General features: G+C 43.6%; 1 protein-coding gene across 1 annotated transcript; it reads left to right on the top strand.

Moving 5' to 3' along the window:
- The first annotated feature begins 2,201 nt into the window (after positions 1-2,201).
- On the top strand, positions 2,202-8,630 carry LOC108938347 (class I histocompatibility antigen, F10 alpha chain-like). The gene is made up of 8 exons (XM_029260000.1): positions 2,202-2,294; positions 4,655-4,757; positions 5,124-5,381; positions 5,594-5,860; positions 6,115-6,405; positions 6,483-6,596; positions 6,745-6,798; positions 8,511-8,630. Exons 2-8 carry the CDS (start codon positions 4,700-4,702, stop codon positions 8,549-8,551), a joined length of 1,083 nt encoding a protein of 360 aa, XP_029115833.1. The 5' UTR covers positions 2,202-2,294; positions 4,655-4,699; the 3' UTR covers positions 8,552-8,630.
- The last annotated feature ends 9,562 nt before the right edge of the window (positions 8,631-18,192 follow it).

The following is an 18,192-nucleotide window of genomic DNA, read 5'->3' as shown; positions in this document are numbered from 1 at the left end:
TGGTTGTTTAGTGGTAAAATTCTGCCCTGCTGCCCAGGTTTGGGTTTCATTCCTTGCTGATATAAAAGTCTTGTAATGTTCACAATGAACTGGTATTTGTCTTACATACAGCTACTGTGTTGGTACCTGCAACTGTTTGACCACTTTCTCTTACCTGATACCAAGAGGTCATCATCACGGTTGTCCAGACATTACCCTCATGGCTCGTTTCGTCCTGATTTCAGTGTCCAGGAGATCCCAACTAGCAGCACACTTTCCGGGCAGTGGTGGATCAGAGGTAGGATTCTTACCTTCCGCACAAGAGATCTGGGTTCACTTGGGGATTTCTCCATGTGGGTCATGAGACGGCACCACTGAGACATGTTCATCCAGCACTCAAGATCACGTGTGTGTGTGTGGAGTATCCCGAATATCCCCAGATCTGAGGACCCTTCAGGAAAAACTGTTCAGCCATTTACATTACATTTATTCACTTAGCAGACACTTTTCTCTAAGGCAACTTAAAAACATGGATACTCTGTAGTGTACTAGCCCACACCTCTTATTCACCATGGTGACTTGCACTGCTAGAGACACCACTTACACTGGGTCACTCTTCCATAGAACAGTGAAACACACTCTCTCAGCGTCACTCACACACTATGGGGGAACCTGAACAGCATGTCTTTGGACTGCGGGAGGAACCCCATGCAGACACCAGGAGAACATGCAAACTCCACACAGACTGAGCAGGGATCAAACCCACATTTTCTCACACCACCCAGGCACTGTGAGACAACAGCACTACTCGCTGTGCCGCCACACCACATCCACAGCTTTATCCGCTGGCACTGTGATTTCTGTGCTCTCCAGCCTCCTCTGTAACATATGAACATATTTTTTCAAAGGCAGGAGAAATTGTGAATAAAAAGAACAGGTCAGTCCTGGGAAAGTTGTACAGAATGTTCCAGAATAAAAATCTTGAGGTGTTATATCTTGGGGTCACAAACACACCTGGAAATTATCCCTTTAGTTCATTCTGCTGATGAAAAAATATAGTGAGATCATCTGTATTGACACACGAAACTTATTTCACTTTGGATTTAGTTCAGCTGCACACTGAATGAACCGGAGACGAGTCACACGTTGTATTGTTTGCCTTTCCAGCTGATTGTGGTGACGCGGGTGGTCCTTTTCGCTGAGCACGCGCTCCCCACGTGACCCCTGCAAAGAAGGCAGAGAGGCCCCGAGGCGCTCGTAATCTTTCAAGTGCACGTGTGTCACTCTTGGCACGTGGCGATCGTGACAATCATTGGAACAGCTTTTCACGACAAGTTGCTGGAAGACCAAGTTATTGCTGTGTCACCAGTGGGGCTTCATTGTACCGTTTTTATTCCGCTTTCCTTGATCTGTACTTCGGTTACTTGCTTTAGTTTAATTTAATTTAATTTAAAGGCCAAGGTTGGCCACATGGTTTCCTGAGAGGTTTTGGGACTTGAAAAGATCACAGGGAAAATTTTTGTTCTTTTAGAGATTCCACAATCTTTCTGTGGTTGTTGGGTCTCTTTTATTCTTCCTCCTTGACTGTGCAGTTGAGGTGGGTGGATCTTCTATGTTTGATTGTCTGGGGCTGTGACACATACAAGGAAACACTGAAAAGATCTGCAATTTAGGACAAGTACCTTACTCAATGGTACTACAGCCAGAGGTGGGACTTGAACCTGTTGCTTTTGCGTCCAATAGCAGCAGCTCTAACCATGCTGTCCCTGGAATCATATTAATAAGAATCTCTTGATCTAAGTGCATGATAAACATGTCAATATTATGTTCAATAATTTTGTAATTATAAATGCTGAATAATGGATAAACCTTTATGCAGCTACTGTGTGATGTACATTGGTTCATATGGTGGATTATGACAAATTAACTGTACTGCAGAATTGTGTGTCTGCATCCAAGTGTCTCTTTCTGCTGAAGTTACAAACAGATTTGTGTTTTCTATGACATGTACGTCACTTTGGAGAAAAGTGTCTGCTAAATAAAAGCATCTACATGTAGTAGTAGTAGTAGTAGGAATAATAATAATAATAATAATAATAATAATAATAATAATAATAATAATCTATTGTGTCATGACATATACTGACCACTAGAGGACAGAGTAGTTATCTACTCGATTACGCAGCACTATTTACAAAGACACACTTGCGCAGGACGTCTTTATCATAACCGCAAGTGAAAGTATTTTGCGAAGAAATTAGTTGTGCGTATAACAGGAGACGTTTGAAAACCAGTCAGAAAAACAGCCTTTCCAGGTAACATCATTGGTTTGTTATTTGACCACATGATCAAACATCAGTGTTAAAATGTTCAATAACGTATCATCACAGGAAGGTTTAAAGTTCAAGTTGTTTTCATTGTCATTCCTCTGCACAGCTTGTGTGCAGTGGAACAAAATGTCGTTTCTTCGGAGATCATGGTGCAACACAAAACGTAGCACAAGACTCCTTCACCTCATTTCTACAAACTCTTTCTTCATCATTACAGTTGTTCTCATGGTGCACAAATGTCACACCATGAAAACGTTGAGAAGTTATTCGATCACAATTTTATTTCAACAACACTGTCGGTGCTGTTTGTCTTAAGATCAGAAAAAAAAGGTGTAAAGTTTCTCATTAAAACACATGATACTTTTGATAGTGACACTTTTCACATGAACAAAGACTATGAGTAATGAAGATGGTTTTAGACTAGCAATCCAACGTGTTGGTGAGGACTAGTGGAGACTCAGCGTGTCTCTGAATGTCATACAGTCTCTGGTTCTCTTTAGGGAATCACTCTATTGGTGGTACTTTTACCACAACAGCTTACACCGTTTACTCACTTACAGTTACCCTATTTACACATTTATACCGCTGGGTAATGTCACTGTAGAATTTAAGAGTAAATATGTTACTCAGTGGAACCACAGTAAGAGGTTGGGATGTGAACCCACGTCCTTTAAGTTGAGAAACAGCAGCTGTAACCAATATGCCACCTGCTGGTCCCTCTGCTGTACTTGTTCAGTCCTGTTGAGTCAACGGCAACTCTTGTTGACCACATGTACAGAGTTCCTCCAGAAAGTTCTGTCCTCCACTTGTGTCCTTTGTGTTGAGAGGAGGGAGTCCACTGGTAGTGATCGAGTCTATTCATGTAGTCAATGTGGTTATTATTATTATTATTATTATTATTATTATTATTATTATTTAGTTATTGAATTACACTTTTTAATAATTCTATTCTTCCTCACGTTCACTTTGAAACACCGAAAAACTGCTCTCCATAAAGTGAATGAAGCACTTCTTTGATGTATAACAAACACTTCCTGAATATACACTAGTGACCTGTGTACAGACTCAACACACACCTGTGCAGGTAGAGTTTCTGCTCATAACCAGAAATTGGGGGTGTAGTGGGGGAACTACAACTGGTGGTGTAGTGGTTAGAGCTACTGTCTCTGAGGCCAAAGATTACAGGTTCTGAATACAAAGTGCTGTTTACCACACATGGGACCTGGGTTGCACGTTCTATTCCCAGTGTAGCCCCTACGCAATCTGTTCCCTTGTGTATTTGGGGTGTAAAATAGTTACATAAATATGGAGAGGGTTATGGTTTTGTAATGATGTTTTTTTAATCCTATATTGTACGCTTTTTTTGGTGTTTATTGGTAGGAAAAATGTCATTTAAGGACTGCTCAATCAGTGCTGGTGGGGAAAGTGCTCGCGACCTTGTGGGGCGGGATGTTCCGGGAGAGAAGGGGAAGAGTTGGAACACCGTGTGGGGAGAAAGGAAGTTTTTTTTTGAGACCGGGCTAGGAGAACGAGCCGGTTTGGGTTCGTTCTCGCTCGGGTGTTTCGATAAACTACGCAAACATAACAGCCAGCGGGCGTGCGGTCAGTTGGTTTTGAATTAGTAAAAGGGAAAGAGGGGGAACAGTCGGGTCCTGCTCTCTGGTGGGCCTGGGGTTCGAGTCCTGCTTGGGGTGCCATGTTACAGACTGGCATCCCATCCTGGGTGTGTCCCCTCTCCCTCCAGCCTCGTGCCCGGGTTAGGCTCCGGTTTGCCGTGACCCCGCTTGGGACAAGCAGATTCAGACAGTGTGTGTGTGTGTGTGTGTTTTCTCCAGAGTGACCTACAGTGATTTACCTTTTAGACAACAGGGTAATTCTTACTGTATCAGTTCAGGGTAAAGTCTTTGATCAAGGATTCTACAGCTGGAGGGGGATCGAAACCTGGGTCATTGAAGTGTAAGGTGGAAGCTCTAACCACTGCACCCCCTGCTGCCACAGGTGTTTTACTACATTATGGGTGGTAGTTCTAGTTCAGACTACTAACCAAACTCAACAACTGCTTGTTCCGAGTTGGGTCATGGTAAGCGGGAGCTTCACTCGGCAAGACAGAAGGGCAAGGGAACACACCCTGGACAGGCTTCCAGCCCATTACAAGGCAACCCAACCAGGGCTCGAACCCCATACCCACCACACAGCGGGCACCATCTGAACCCACCGCACCACTACACTCTCCTCTAGTTCAGATTAATTTACCTGGTTTGTTTCACTAACAACCAGCGAATTGTCTTCAAGCTACACAAACCCTACAGCTGTTCTCTTTGCTCTCACTGTTTTATGTGCTTTAGGACAAAACAAGCAGCAGAGACACGGTTTCCAGCATCATCATCATCATGAAGGTACCTGCAGTGGTGTTGTTGATCCTGGGCTCTGTTCACCTGGCCTCTACAGGTAAAGTACTGAGTTTTACTACACTGATAAGGTACTAAAAATAGTGGTACTGAGTGTATTCACTAACACACTTCAGTGTCAGTATCTGATGTCAAAAAATTGTGACACTGTCAGAATACAACCAATATTAGACATATACAGCATAAGGGCAGAAGGAATTATACATGATTGTCATAATTTTATTTCTGTATTTAGATGCAGAAGAAATGTTTGTTCTTTTCTGATTTTTTTTGTGTAAGTACGACTATTATTTAAACATTTATAAATAATTTGAGTTTATTCTTAGATATTTCATTCAAGATGTTAATTGTTGAAGATTAAAGTGTCTGAAATATTAATAAGCTCTTTGTGGTTTTTGTAAAACAGACTCCCACTCTCTCTCACTGGTGACTACGTTCATATCTGGAGAGATACAGTTCCCAGAGTTCACTATGGTACTGTTGGTCAATGATGTTCCTGTGGAATACTATGATAGTGACATAAAGAAGATTGTTTCTCGGAGATACTGGAGGGTAAATGACTCCATACAGGAAACTGATCTCAGAGATTATGTGGTTGCAGACATTGATAATATCCTGCAACAATTATCTCACACACTGATGAAGAAATATAATCACACTCAAGGTGAGCAAACTGTTCATCTCAAGTTCTTCTGAGGTCTTTCAAGAAACATATATTAATGGTCTTTCAATGTGAATTTCTACCCTAAAAGGAAATCTTGTCAGACTTTATATGATACAGTTCCTAATAGATAAGTAAACTTTGAATACATACAAACTATAAATGAATACACTGAACATAATAAGTGTCTCTCTCTGTTAATCTGGTTTGTACAGGAGTTCATGTTTATCAGAGCTTCACAGCCTGTGACCTGGAGGATGATACACTGAGCAGATTTTTCTCTGTGGATGCTTATGATGGAGAAGAAAAATATCAATATGATGCCCTCAGTCATATACAGAATACACTTGTGCCAGAGTTTGTCTGGAACAAAGTAACAAGTGACCTCAGAAAACAGAAGTACTCAAATATCTACCAGCCTCTGTGTGTGAGGACACTTAGGAGATACCTGCAGGAGGACAAGAACATACTGCTGAGGAAAGGTAAAGTACTGTGTTGGTATCTGTTCACACACTCAGTGAGAGTTCAGTGTAGTTCATAGTCTTGTGTTTCACTGGGAACCCAGACTGGTCTCTACAGGACACTGTATTTACACACAAGTAAAAAGTCCACATTAAACTGTAAAGTTCAACGCACTGATGAAAGTGAAATTAGTTATGTTGACTATGGGACATGAATTCCTCATCATTCATCAGTGACAGCTCTCAAACAGGAAGTCCTCTTTCTGACCCCACAGAGCGTCCCAGAGTGAGGGTCATACAGAAGACAGAGCCACACAGCGGAAGGACACAGGTGAGCTGTGTGGCCACCGGCTTCTACCCCCGACGCGTCAACATGACCCTGCTGAGGGACGACCGGCCCGTCCCAGACCGGGAGCTCACGGGAGGAGAGGTGCTGCCCAACGGAGACGGGACCTACCAGCTGAGAAGGAGTCTGAGTGTCAGTGAGGAGGAGCTGAGAGAGAGACACCGCTACACCTGTACTGTGTCGCACCTGAGTGTGGACAACAAGCTGGACGTCAACTGGGGTAAGACAGCTGTCCGCCTGTACTGTATATGAGTTATGATCTATATGAACCATGTGTGTCTGTGCTCTTTGTTCCAGAACCAGAAGCTCCTGCACACACTGTGCTCATCAGTGCAGTTCTCATCGCTGTCCTGGTTCTCGCTGCACTCATCATCACAGCCATTGTCCTCTGCAGGAAGAGAAGACACACTGGTGAGGAGGATGAGGACTGGATGATGGGCAGATGTATTACTGTGACACTAATAAACTGTGGAGTCACAAGCAGTGACACAGAGGAGGTGTTTCACTGAGGTTTCCCATAACCCTCCTCTACTGATCATACTGTGTCATTTCTTTCTAGGGATCAAGAACTTGTGTCCATCAGCTGCTGGAGTGAAATACGCTGCAGCCCAGAGTGAGTACCACACCTGTGTGAATGTACACTAGTAACACATAGAGTGTAAGGGGCTCAATGTACCTGACACCTGTCTGTGGGATTCCCACTGCTCTGTCCCTCTATGTCCTCATCGCTCGGTTTGTCCTCTTGACTCCCAGTCACAGACCAGGTGTGTTGAAGGAGAACCTCAGACGTCCTCTTGTGTCCCAACTGAAAGAAAATCTGTTTATAAGATATATTTCAAGGATTTATAGGAAGTTTATGAAGCTCCACCCCACACTTGTAGTATAATTTAAAAGCACAGAAGGGAATTAAGGTTCATTTTTACTCCACTTTACCCCATGTAGGGTGTAGTTTCTCCTGTGTGTCTCAGTTGAGGTTTTTTATTGAACAAATAGAACTGACTGCGTCTCAGGAGGATTTGATTCACTTTAATTCTTTACCTTGGCACATATCAATATTGCAGTACTTATATTTACTCAGTTAGCTGATGCTTTTCTCCAAAACAATTATTTACCTATTTACACAGCTGCGTAACTCTTTTTTTACTGGAGCAATTTAGGATAAGTACCTCGCTCAACAGTACTGCAGCTGGAGAGGTGGAATTGAACCTGTGGCCTTGGGGGACCAAAGCCAGTAGCTCTGACCACTAGGGTACCAGCTGTCTCCTTAATGGGTGAACTTCTGATTTAGCCAAGTGATGAATTAGTAATTGAACATTTTGTTAGAAATTCGCTGACTTTCAAATTATAGTTTTGAATGCTGTGAACCACTAACAATGCTGACAATTTAAACATAGTTTTAAGGAAAACCAAATCTGTAGTGAACAGATATATCTGTACTATTTCAATGAAGTGAATATTCTATTCTAGTAAAATTAGATATTCTTCATCAACTAATGGAATAAGTATGAAAGAAATACAACCATACACACACTTTCCGAACTGCTTGTCCCAAATGGGGTCACGGGAAACCGGAGCCTACCCAGCAACTCAGGACGTAAGGCCGGGGGGGGGGCACACCCAGGACGGGACGCCAGTCCGCCGCAAGGCACCCCAAGCGGGGCTCGAACCCCAGGCCCACCTGAGAGAAAGACCCGGTCCAACCCACTGCACCACCGTGCACCCACAGTATGACCAATCAATTATAAAATGAAAACAACCTAGAACATTTGGAAACTGAACCCGTGCTAAAAAATAGGTATTTTAAAAACATTTATTTGAGATTGTAATCCTGATAAGGGGGTGCGGTGGCGCAGTGGGTTGGACCACAGTCCTGCTGTCCGGTGGGTCTGGGGTTCGAATCCCGCTTGGGGTGCCTTGCGACGGACTGGCGTCCCGTCCTGGGTGTGTCCCCTCCCCCTCCGGCCTTACGCCCTGTGTTGCCGGGTGGGCTCCGGTTCCCCGTGACCCCGTATGGGACAAGCGGTTCTGAAAATGTGTGTGTGTGTAATCCTGATACTTGAAACATTATTAATTATAAAGTAAATCTGTGCATTTTATGGAATATCAAAAAAAAAAATTCCATATTCACTGTACAGAAGAAACTCAGGTAAATGTTTAAGCATTGAAATGATAAAAATGTAAATAACCCCCATAATGCCTTTAGTTAAAGGACTCTTATGACTGTATGGTAGATGTTCTGGTTCTAATGATGAATAAACCCATTAGTCAGTCGTGTTGCCTCCATATTATTTCATTTTGATCAAACGCTGTTTTTATTCTTTTCAGAAAGTGATGCTGATTCATCAAGCAGCTCCTCGGGATCTTAATGACTTTACTGCTCCTGTCTTCTGTAAACCTTCCAGAAACTGGACTGAGCCCATCATTTATAACATACATGAGTACTTGTGGGGCAACATGTTGTGTGATATTATATTTTGAAACTTTCCTATTGCTTTGCTGTATATTAAATTAAAAACACTGTAGTCCTGTTCTAGTGACAGTAAAATGTACTTTTCCTGTTTGTTCTCATTTACTTATAAAGACAGAGTCATATGAATATCAGCTTTTCACATAAACTATAATGAGAATGTTATTTAAAAGCTGTAGTGTGACTTACATGTTTTTGATGACAGGCATAAATAAAATCTACTTCTGGTTTCTACTTCTGGTTTGTAGCATCTGTTTCACTACAGCTGAAAACACAGCTGTATAATGTCACTTTTAATGCAACACCAAGTCATAATTTGTCTTAAAAAGTATAACAGTATTTAAACACACTCAGTAAAACGCACTCAGACAATTGAAACTGGAATGGTGGTGTGGTTGTTAGGGTTGGAGGAGGGACGCAGCGTCTCCGAACTTTACAGGAACCATTTCATTTAGTACTGTAGCTATATCCAAGACTTTATAAAAAGTACCCAGTGTCTGTAAATAAGTAAAAAAATCTGTGAAAATGGACTAGGAGAATTGTGGCTCAAGAGGAGCAGTCATGAGTACCATCTGGTATCTCACCATAGGGGTTCTCCTTTACCATGGTGTCGGGCAGCTTCAGAACAAACGTGTGAAAGAGATGAACTGTCAAACGGGAGGTACCCACCACTCTCGGCTTGAACCAGTGTTGGTCTCTTGCCACAGGGCTGGGAAGAACACAAATGAAACCTGGGAGACAATCAGCACAGCAATAAGAGCCATGAAACACAAAGTGGTCTTTTCTGAGCATCAGATCTGTTTTCTGGAGTTGTGTGAGCAGCTGTGTCAGAGCTGTTTCTAGTCCTCAGTGTCCTGTTCCAGTTTCAGTCCCTGTAGTTACTCACTTTTACCTGTAAGCTTTTCACTGATATCTGTAAATAAAGAGTCTGCACTTGAACCAACCAACATACCGTGTCCATATGAACAGAATTACAAGAAAACCGCATAACTAAAGTCTATTCCGTGACACCCTTGACCACACTCCAGCTGGACGCAGCTGATCTGAATCAACAGGGTCGAGTATAAAGGATGCCAGATCATGGCTCACAGGTTGCGGAATCTCAGTGAGACAAGCGTCCCCTCTTCGTTTGCAACCTCACTCCTATTTTTCCCGTATTTCCTACTGCTTCACCCTGACTCAGCTTTCTTGCCCCCGCGACACACATCTTTGGCTTTGACCACAGCTCTGACCTTTGACAATGAACAAGGATTCACCCAAAAGACGGCATTTGCGCCTCGGTTGCTTGACGCACACCTGACCCTGACCATGATTCCCATCTTTGTCCCTTCCGTTCACGACCCACGATCCCGCGCTTGGATCCTGCCACTTGTCTCCCGGCTTGGCGCCCGTGACCTACTTGATGAGACTTGAAGCAGCTCTCTGCTACACACCAGGGCCAGCTGGATGGTCTTCGAGGATAAGCACTGAAAATGAGCGTCTCACCTGAGAAGATGAGGTTTGAGTATGAGGTAATGAAGGACATGAAGGAATTTCTGGTCAGATCATGTCAGCACCTGGTGTTGATGGAGCAAATGAAGAGAGCAGGTTTATCACCATAATACAGAATTCATTAGACACAACGCAGCAAGAGGAAAAGAACCTTGTCTCCTCATTCTCCCCATCAATGCCCATTACTAAAATATTATAATTTAATATAATATTAGAAAGTTCTTCAAGTGTAAACCTGGGGACAAATATGAATTGCTGAAAAAATCCAGGCCCGGCTCCACAGGGGGGCCATGGTGGGCCTGGCCCACCCAATCAAAAGCTTGGTTCCACCCTGGCCCTACACCCCAAAACCAGTCTCAAAATTGGTGTGATATTCAGTTCAGCTCCAGGTATTTTATTTATTTATTGATTTATTTATTTATTCTTGTGGGGGGGGGTGCAGTGGTGCAGTGGGTTGGACCACCGTCCTGCTCTCCGGTGGGTCTGGGGTTCAAATCCCGCTTGGGGTGCCTTGCGACGGCCTGGCGTCCCGTCCTGCGTGTGTCCCCTCGCCCTTATGCCCTGCGTTGCCAGGTCAGGCTCTGGCTCCCCGTGACCCCGTATGGGACAAGCAGTTCAGGTGGTGTGGTGTGGTGGTGGTGGTATTTAAGTCAGCGCCAGATATTTTATTTATTTATTTAGTTTTTTTTCTTATGACTGTCGACACAAATAGCCTTAGCCTCATACACTTGGCTACCTTTGAGGTTAACGGATGTGCTGAATTACAAAGCAACGATAGAAACAGCCAGTGAACTGTATTAGAATTATTAGAGAACTTTATTACTACTATACACTTTAGTAGCCTAAGACAACACATGTAGAGATTTCTTCTTCTGAAAGGACAAAGGAAAACCACTTTAGCTCACCAGGACACAGCTACCACCTCATCCATCTGCGGCAATGAGGTTGGAGAAATAGACGAGTCAAGTAAGTTCATCAGCAGCTTCCGATCGTGTCAAAAACACAGTTACACCCATTCAAAACTGCAACAGTTCGGTCCCAGATGATTTAAACAGGGCAAATCCTCATCAGCTGGTTCTGCAATTATATCCCCGAACTCTTTTTGGAGGGAAGGAGAGATGCTTTTCGGCCGCTTGGCATCAGTCACGACCCTGGCTTGAATATTCTGTGGAGCCCGATGCTGCTTTTGTTTTCCGTGTCGAGTGTTTGGTGCCGCTTTATCCGAAAAAGACACTTTCGTTTCGACGGGTTTTAAAAACTGGAAAGCAGCATTAGAACGTGACCGCAGGCGAGCTTCAAAAACATGCTTGTAGCCAGGCTCATTTACAGGCCTCAACCGCGTGGACAGAGTTTTGCCGCCAACAGTACAGGTGTCGGGAGAGACCGTAGCATGCTCGCTCGGCCCCCAACACATAGAAAAGTGTGGCAGGTGTTGTGAAATTTTTAGAGGTCAATGAGCTTCCACTACGTGGGGATCGGAAAACATTTGACAATGAGGAGGACTGCATAGCTGCAGGGCTTTTTGCCAACTTGTTTAAAAACACGTTGGAAAAAGATAAATACCTTGCTGACATTACATCAAATATCACACAAAATGCAAAGTACACTTCCAAAACCATCCAGAATGAAGTGATTGGAATTTTGGTATCCATGGTTCTGAAAAAAATAAAACAGAAATATGACACTGCTGATCCAGCTGCATTCTGCTTAAAAAGTGATGATGGCACAAGGGATCGGTGCAACGTTGAAAATGTGTCTGTTGTAATCCGCTTTGTGTGCAACGGTGTGGCAGAGGAACATCTCGTTGGCTTATTAGAACTCCAGCAGCTTGATGCAGATTACATCACAACTGAAATATTACAACACTTGTCTGAAACAGGAATCAGTGCTGACAATATACTGAGCCAGTGTTATGATGGAACATCAGTGAAGAGTGGGGTGCGACGCAGTGTTCAGGCTTTATTGCAAAAAAGTTGGACAGGCATATCCTCTAAATCCACTGCTATAACCACCAGCTTCACCTCTCAATCATACATGCAATTCAAAGTGAACCGTAACACGCCGAAGCGAGCAGGAAGGGGGGCGGAGTCCGGGGTAAGCCAGTCGCAGCTGGGGCTGATTGCAACCTCTATTTCGTCCCCCGGACCCGCCAGTGAGGGGGAGAGAGAGACGGAGGAGAAGAGAGAGAGAGAAAGAGAGAGACCTGCGACAGCCATGACCCCGATCCCAACTATAGCCTCGATCCCGACCGCGACCCCGAAGCACCGCCCCGCTCTACCAGTTCCCGGTTCCCCCTTTCCCCCACTGTTATTTTCCCCTGCACTGCCCTAAATAAACGTCACCGAGAGGCAAGCCCCTCACCTGTTCTGTCTCCTCTCTCACATGAACCTTGTGTCAAAAGTTTCTTTGACTTGTCAGGCTCCCTGTACTCTTTATTCAAGCATCATTTTGTCTGTCAGAGGTACAGTTGGCCGTATCTCAAGAGATTGTTAGAAATCCTCTGGACAAGTCATTTTGAAGTCATCAAGTGTATTGTGGAGAATGAGGAAGTCATTCTTAACATTCTTTCCAAGGTTTCCAGGGATGACAATGACTCAGTTGACCTTGCAAAAGAAGCCTCTGGGCTTCTCTTTCAGCTGAAGCGACACCAGTTGTCTGACGTTGGCTGATTTCTGATACATCTTCTTTCCATTTTGAAACCAAAAGAATAACATCGCGGATACAAGCAGCTGAAATGAGTTTTCTCCGCAGGGTGGTGGGACTCACTCCGCAAGGGTGTTGGGTGAGGAGTTCGGACATCCAGGAGGCACTCAGAGTAGAGCCGCTACTCCTCCACACCGAGAGGAGCCAGTTGAGGTGGTTCGGGCATCTGATAAGGATGCCCCCTGGATGCCTCCTACTGGAGGTATACCGGGCACGGCCAACTGGGATGAGGCCCTGAGGTCAGTCCAGGACCTGCTGAAGGGATTATATCTCACAGTTAGCCTGGGAACGGCTGGGGATCCCGCAGGCTGAGCTGGATCAAGTTGCAGGGAACAGGGGCGACTGGGCCTCTCTGCTCTCCCTGTTGCCACCGCGACTGAATAAATTAAATGAAATAAATTAAATGAATAAATGTAATGTAAATTGTTTAAGAGACTGCTGTCTATGCGCCCTTCTTCGGCCCCTCCGAGCACAACGTGTTACAGTATAATGACCCCACGTACAGTGTGTATCTCAGTGAACTTGAGTTTCACAGTGAATAGGCATTTAGAAGATACCCAAGCACATTCACGTCTACTTTTTATAGATTTTAGTTCAGCTTTTAACACACTTCAACACCAGCTACTAATTTGGAAAATGACGGAGTTAAAAGTGAACCCTTTTTGCATTAAGTGGTTTCATTCACACACATTTTCTGAACCGCTTGTCCCATACAGGGTCACGGGAAACCGGAGCCCACCCGGCAACACAGGGCGTAAGGTCAGAGGGGGAGGGAACACACCCAGGATGGGACGCCAGTCCATCACAAGGCACCCCAAGCGGGACTCGAACCCCAGACCCACTGGAGAGCAGGACCCGGTCCAACCCACTGCGCTACCGCGCCCCCTCTGGTTTCATTCATTTCTAACAAATTCAACACAAGTCAGGGTCAATAATTCCTATTCCGAGGTGAAAACTACTAATATGGGGGTCCCACAAGGCTGCGTTAGCTCACCCATTTTATTTACATCATACACTAATGAGTGTGTTACTAGTCAGGATAATACCTTCTTCATCAAATTTTCTGATGATGCTGCAATATTGAGTTTATTGGACAGGAACACCGCACCTTCGCAGTACTTTTCTGAGGTTGCCAGCTTTGTGGGGTGGTGTGACAACAACTCCTTGATTTTAAATGAAATGAAGACTATTGAAATGATCTTCGACCCCAGATCTGTGGGGGATCATAGTCCTCTAATAATATATGGAAATACTATTGAACAGGTTTCTTCATATAAATACTTGGGTGTTTATATTGATCACGAGTGAGGGAAAAAATGGAAAAATGGAGCGGCAGGTCAACAGACGGATCGGTGCGGCGTCCGCAGTAATGCGGTCATTGTACCGGTCTGTTGTGGTGAAGAGGGAGCTGAGTCGTAAGGCGAAGCTCTCAATTTACCGGTCGATCTACGTTCCTACCCTCACCTATGGTCATGAACTCTGGATCATGACCGAAAGAATGAGATCGCGGATACAAGCGGCAGAAATGAGTTTCCTCCGCAGAGTGGCTGGGCGCACCCTTAGGGATAGGGTGAGGAGCTCAGTCACCCGGGAGGAGCTCGGAGTAGAGCCGCTGCTCCTCCGCATCGAGAGGAGCCAGTTGAGGTGGCTCGGGCATCTGTTCCGGATGCCTCCTGGACGCCTCCCTGGGGAGGTGTTCCGGGCTTGTCCCACTGGGAGGAGGCCTCGGGGCAGACCCAGGACACGTTGGAGAGACTATGTCTCCCGGCTGGCCTGGGAACGCCTTGGGGTTCCCCCAGAGGAACTGGAGGAGGTGTGCGGGGAGAGGGAGGTCTGGAGTACTCTGCTCGGACTGCTGCCCCCGCGACCCGGCCCCGGATAAAAGCGGAGGAAGATGGATGGATGGATGGATGGTGTTTATATTGATGATCTGTTATGTTGGTCTGCTCAGATAAACAGTCTGTGTTCTAGATTGCAGCAGAGGCTATACTTTTTGCAAAGGTTGAAAGTATTTGGGGTAAACCAGAAGATTCTATTTCTGTTTTACCAGTCTGTTTTTGAGAGCTTGATAAGATATGGTATTCCAGCATGGTACGGAAACCTGACTGTCCAATTAAAATCAAAACTTGGAAGACTAGTACATACTGCCCTGAAAATTATTGGGTGGGAAGAGAAAAGACCCATACAGGAATTGTATGAGGCATCTATTTTAAAACAAGCTAAAAAAATTGTGACTGATGACACACACATTTTATATGAGAACTTTAACATGTTACCCGCGGGGAGACGATTTAGAATCTTGATGTGTAAATCAAATTGTTATAAGAATTCTTTTGTGCCAACTGCAGTTCGATTGTTAAACAGGGAATTCCAAAAGTGAGGTTTTAGACTGTATATAGAGATTTTAAACTTTGACTGTTATTTATTTTTTAATTTATTTTAATTTTTTTAACTGTAGGTTAGGGTGTTGTAATGATGACGTATCATGGTGGAGACTAAGGGGTTGCTCCGCCCCCTCGTTGCTGGCTCCCGGGGCGCGCAAGCTGATATACGTGGCCGTGTACACCCTTTTGTGCCTCGCACGTTTTGGAGATTGCTTTAATGTTGGTTATTTTATTGTAAGGACAGCTGTGTGAAATATGTTATCCATAGTTTCCCACAAGATATTAAAAAGAAGAGCGTCCTTTTGTCCGTGTCCATCTGGATTTATATACTTTTACGCCTTTCTGGAATCCACGTGAGGATCTGGGCTAACTCATTAGCTTAGCCGGATCGTTACAGTGTGTACTGTTTTATGTGAGTCTAATGTTGTGCACTGGCCATGTCATGGTGTCCAGAACAAATTTCCCTGGAAAGGGACAATAAAGTATATTCTATTCCATTCTGTTCTATTCTTCATTGTACATGTTTTTATTCAATTCCTTTTTGTTCTCTTTTTACAAGTTTATTTTTCTCTTGGACGGTTGTGTGTTGCTGTTTTATGTAACTGATCACCATACTGTACAAAGTCCTAGAAGAAGCGGGAGATGGGATATCTGGTAATGTAGTGGTTATACCTGCAGACTTTGGATGCAAAATGTCACAGGTTTGATTCCCACTTCTGGTAGTAGTATCCTTGAAACACAAAGAGAACATGCAAACTACACACAGTCTGAGTTTATGTGTCAGTGAAGGCAAAGCACATGTCTCTTGTGATCCACCGCTTTACAGTAGAGGAGAACAACTCATTTGAAAAACATTTGTGATTTTGCTTTTGTAAAAATAGTGTCGTGCTTCAGCATATCTTTACACTGGGAGAAGACATATTTCAAAGCCACCGACCTCAGTTCTTGAATAAAACTCGGCAAATGAGAGTTTGAGCAAAGCAGCTTCTCTCTGCGTACACATCCCTGGAGGCCGACAACAGCAAACACATGAGCTGAAGAACTCTTAACGCTTCGTCACATTATATTGATACGGTAGCCCCAGCTGCACTGAAATATGACAACTTATACAAGTGAACATGTAAAGAAAAGTAAAGAAAAAGCTGACATTGAAAATACTTTCACTTACTGTCACGGTGACATGACTACTGGCAGGTCGAGTTTCTCTAGTGCTTTACACTGATTTTAGCCTTTGCTCACATAACACATAACTTCCTCTAAAGATGACATGGTGCCGCAATAAATCTCTGCTTCACCGACTTGATTTTTCCTGGTTACTTTAAGTTGCTGAAGATTATTTTAAACAGTGCTGCCTGCCTGACTGTATGATTGCACATTTCTTAATCTTACACACTAAAGAAATAACAAACATCTGATCTGATGAAATGTGATGTCAAAAAGCTGCAAAAGTAGAGAACATTCGAAAGGGACAAACGACGTCTAGCAAAGTCCAAAATATTTAATTATTGGACCCCATTTACACACCACTGGAATCTTTAAATCTTTAAGCATCTTTGTGAGCCAGTAATTTGGGTGGTGAAACAGATGTAATAAAAAGAGAACAACATGTTCTGTGTTTTTCCTCCACATCTCACTGAAACACACTTCAGACCATTAAAAGGACATGTACATTAACTATAGTACAGTATATCACAGATTGTAATGAGATGTTTTGAGGCGTTTGAATTGATTCTTCTTCTTCTTTATTATTATTATTATTATTATTATTATTAATCTGGACTGCGCCATGTTACACACTGACCGCTAGAGGCCAGTATAGTGCTGTATTTGACTACGCGGCACCGTTTATCGGAACCGAAAGTGAAAGAATTTTGTGAGGGAACAATTGCGCGTAGTTCGGAAGATGTTTGAATAACAATAAGAAAAAGAGCTTTTCCAGGTAAGATCACTGTTTCTTATTTGACCACACGATCAAACATCAGTGTTAAATGTTCAGTAATGTTTCCTTCACCTCATTTCTACAAACTGTTTCTTGGAGTTGGTAGCAACTTGGGCCAACAAAGTGACATATCATATGTAGCAAAATGAGATGCAAAGTGCGAGTTCTTTTGTGCGGATATTCAGGTGATAGTTACAATATTTAATGAACTACTAAGACGGTGCCAAAGCGAAGAAGTGACGTCACGGGGGGGTGAGGGGGTGCGGACCGAAATGACTGCCTATAAAATTTTTGTGCAATGTTTCAGCAGAAATGTATCATTTTGTGTAAAAATATCCCTGTAGTCAGCGATAAGAACAAAACAATTTTTCGTCCATGTATCAATATACGTACAAGGATAAAACTCTGTGCTCATTTACTTTTGAACCTTCTAGTGCTCTCGCTCAGCGCTCTCATTAATTATTACCCAATTACAATGACGCTTCGAATCACGTGGTTTCATCTCCACGCGCTACAGGCATGCGCTGTTGTTTTCCTCGATGATTTTGTCACGTTTCCTGGTGTTTTAGCTACAGTATTGTGGCAATTACCAGAATGTCAGAACCTGTATCGGTGACGTTAAAATAAACATAATTTTGATGTAGTTCTTAAAGGTTTGTACTTCCAATTCTATTGTTTTCTTACCAAATTTCCAAGTTTTAAACTTGGAACATCTATGGGTGGAGCCCATTTGAGACTCACGTGACTGGGGTCTCTTAACAACCCAATAATCACCTGACAATTAGAGAATGTTATTGAAATTAACCTGGGTGATGTCCTGTTTTTCTACAATTAGCAGTACTTAACTACCCATTAATGGCCAGAACCACCAGACCCAAGGTGTAAATGGGTGGGAAAGATGCTAAAACTGTATTATATATGGTTGATAAATTGTGTCTCGGTCCACTTCCCCTGTTCAGAGAGGGGTTTTCCAGTTTTACATAGATGGCTTCCTTCACTCCTCTTTCAAACCATCTGTCTCCT

The sequence above is a fragment of the Scleropages formosus genome, chromosome 18 (genome assembly GCF_900964775.1).
Source record: "Scleropages formosus chromosome 18, fSclFor1.1, whole genome shotgun sequence".
Lineage (NCBI taxonomy): Eukaryota > Metazoa > Chordata > Actinopteri > Osteoglossiformes > Osteoglossidae > Scleropages > Scleropages formosus.
The sequence above is the reverse complement of the archived record's forward strand: the minus strand, read 5'-3'. Positions and strand labels throughout refer to the sequence as shown.

What these genes read in the sequence shown, in the direction of transcription:
- LOC108938347 (XM_029260000.1), top strand. Translation starts at nt 4,700, where the DNA reads ATGAAGGTACCTGCAGTGGTGTTGTTGATCCTGGGCTCTGTTCACCTG. An exon ending in TGTTCACCTGGCCTCTACAG is followed by an intron (nt 4,758 to 5,123) that starts GTAAAGTACTGA and finishes TTTGTAAAACAG; the next exon opens with ACTCCCACTCTCTCTCACTG. An exon ending in CAAGCTGGACGTCAACTGGG is followed by an intron (nt 6,406 to 6,482) that starts GTAAGACAGCTG and finishes TCTTTGTTCCAG; the next exon opens with AACCAGAAGCTCCTGCACAC.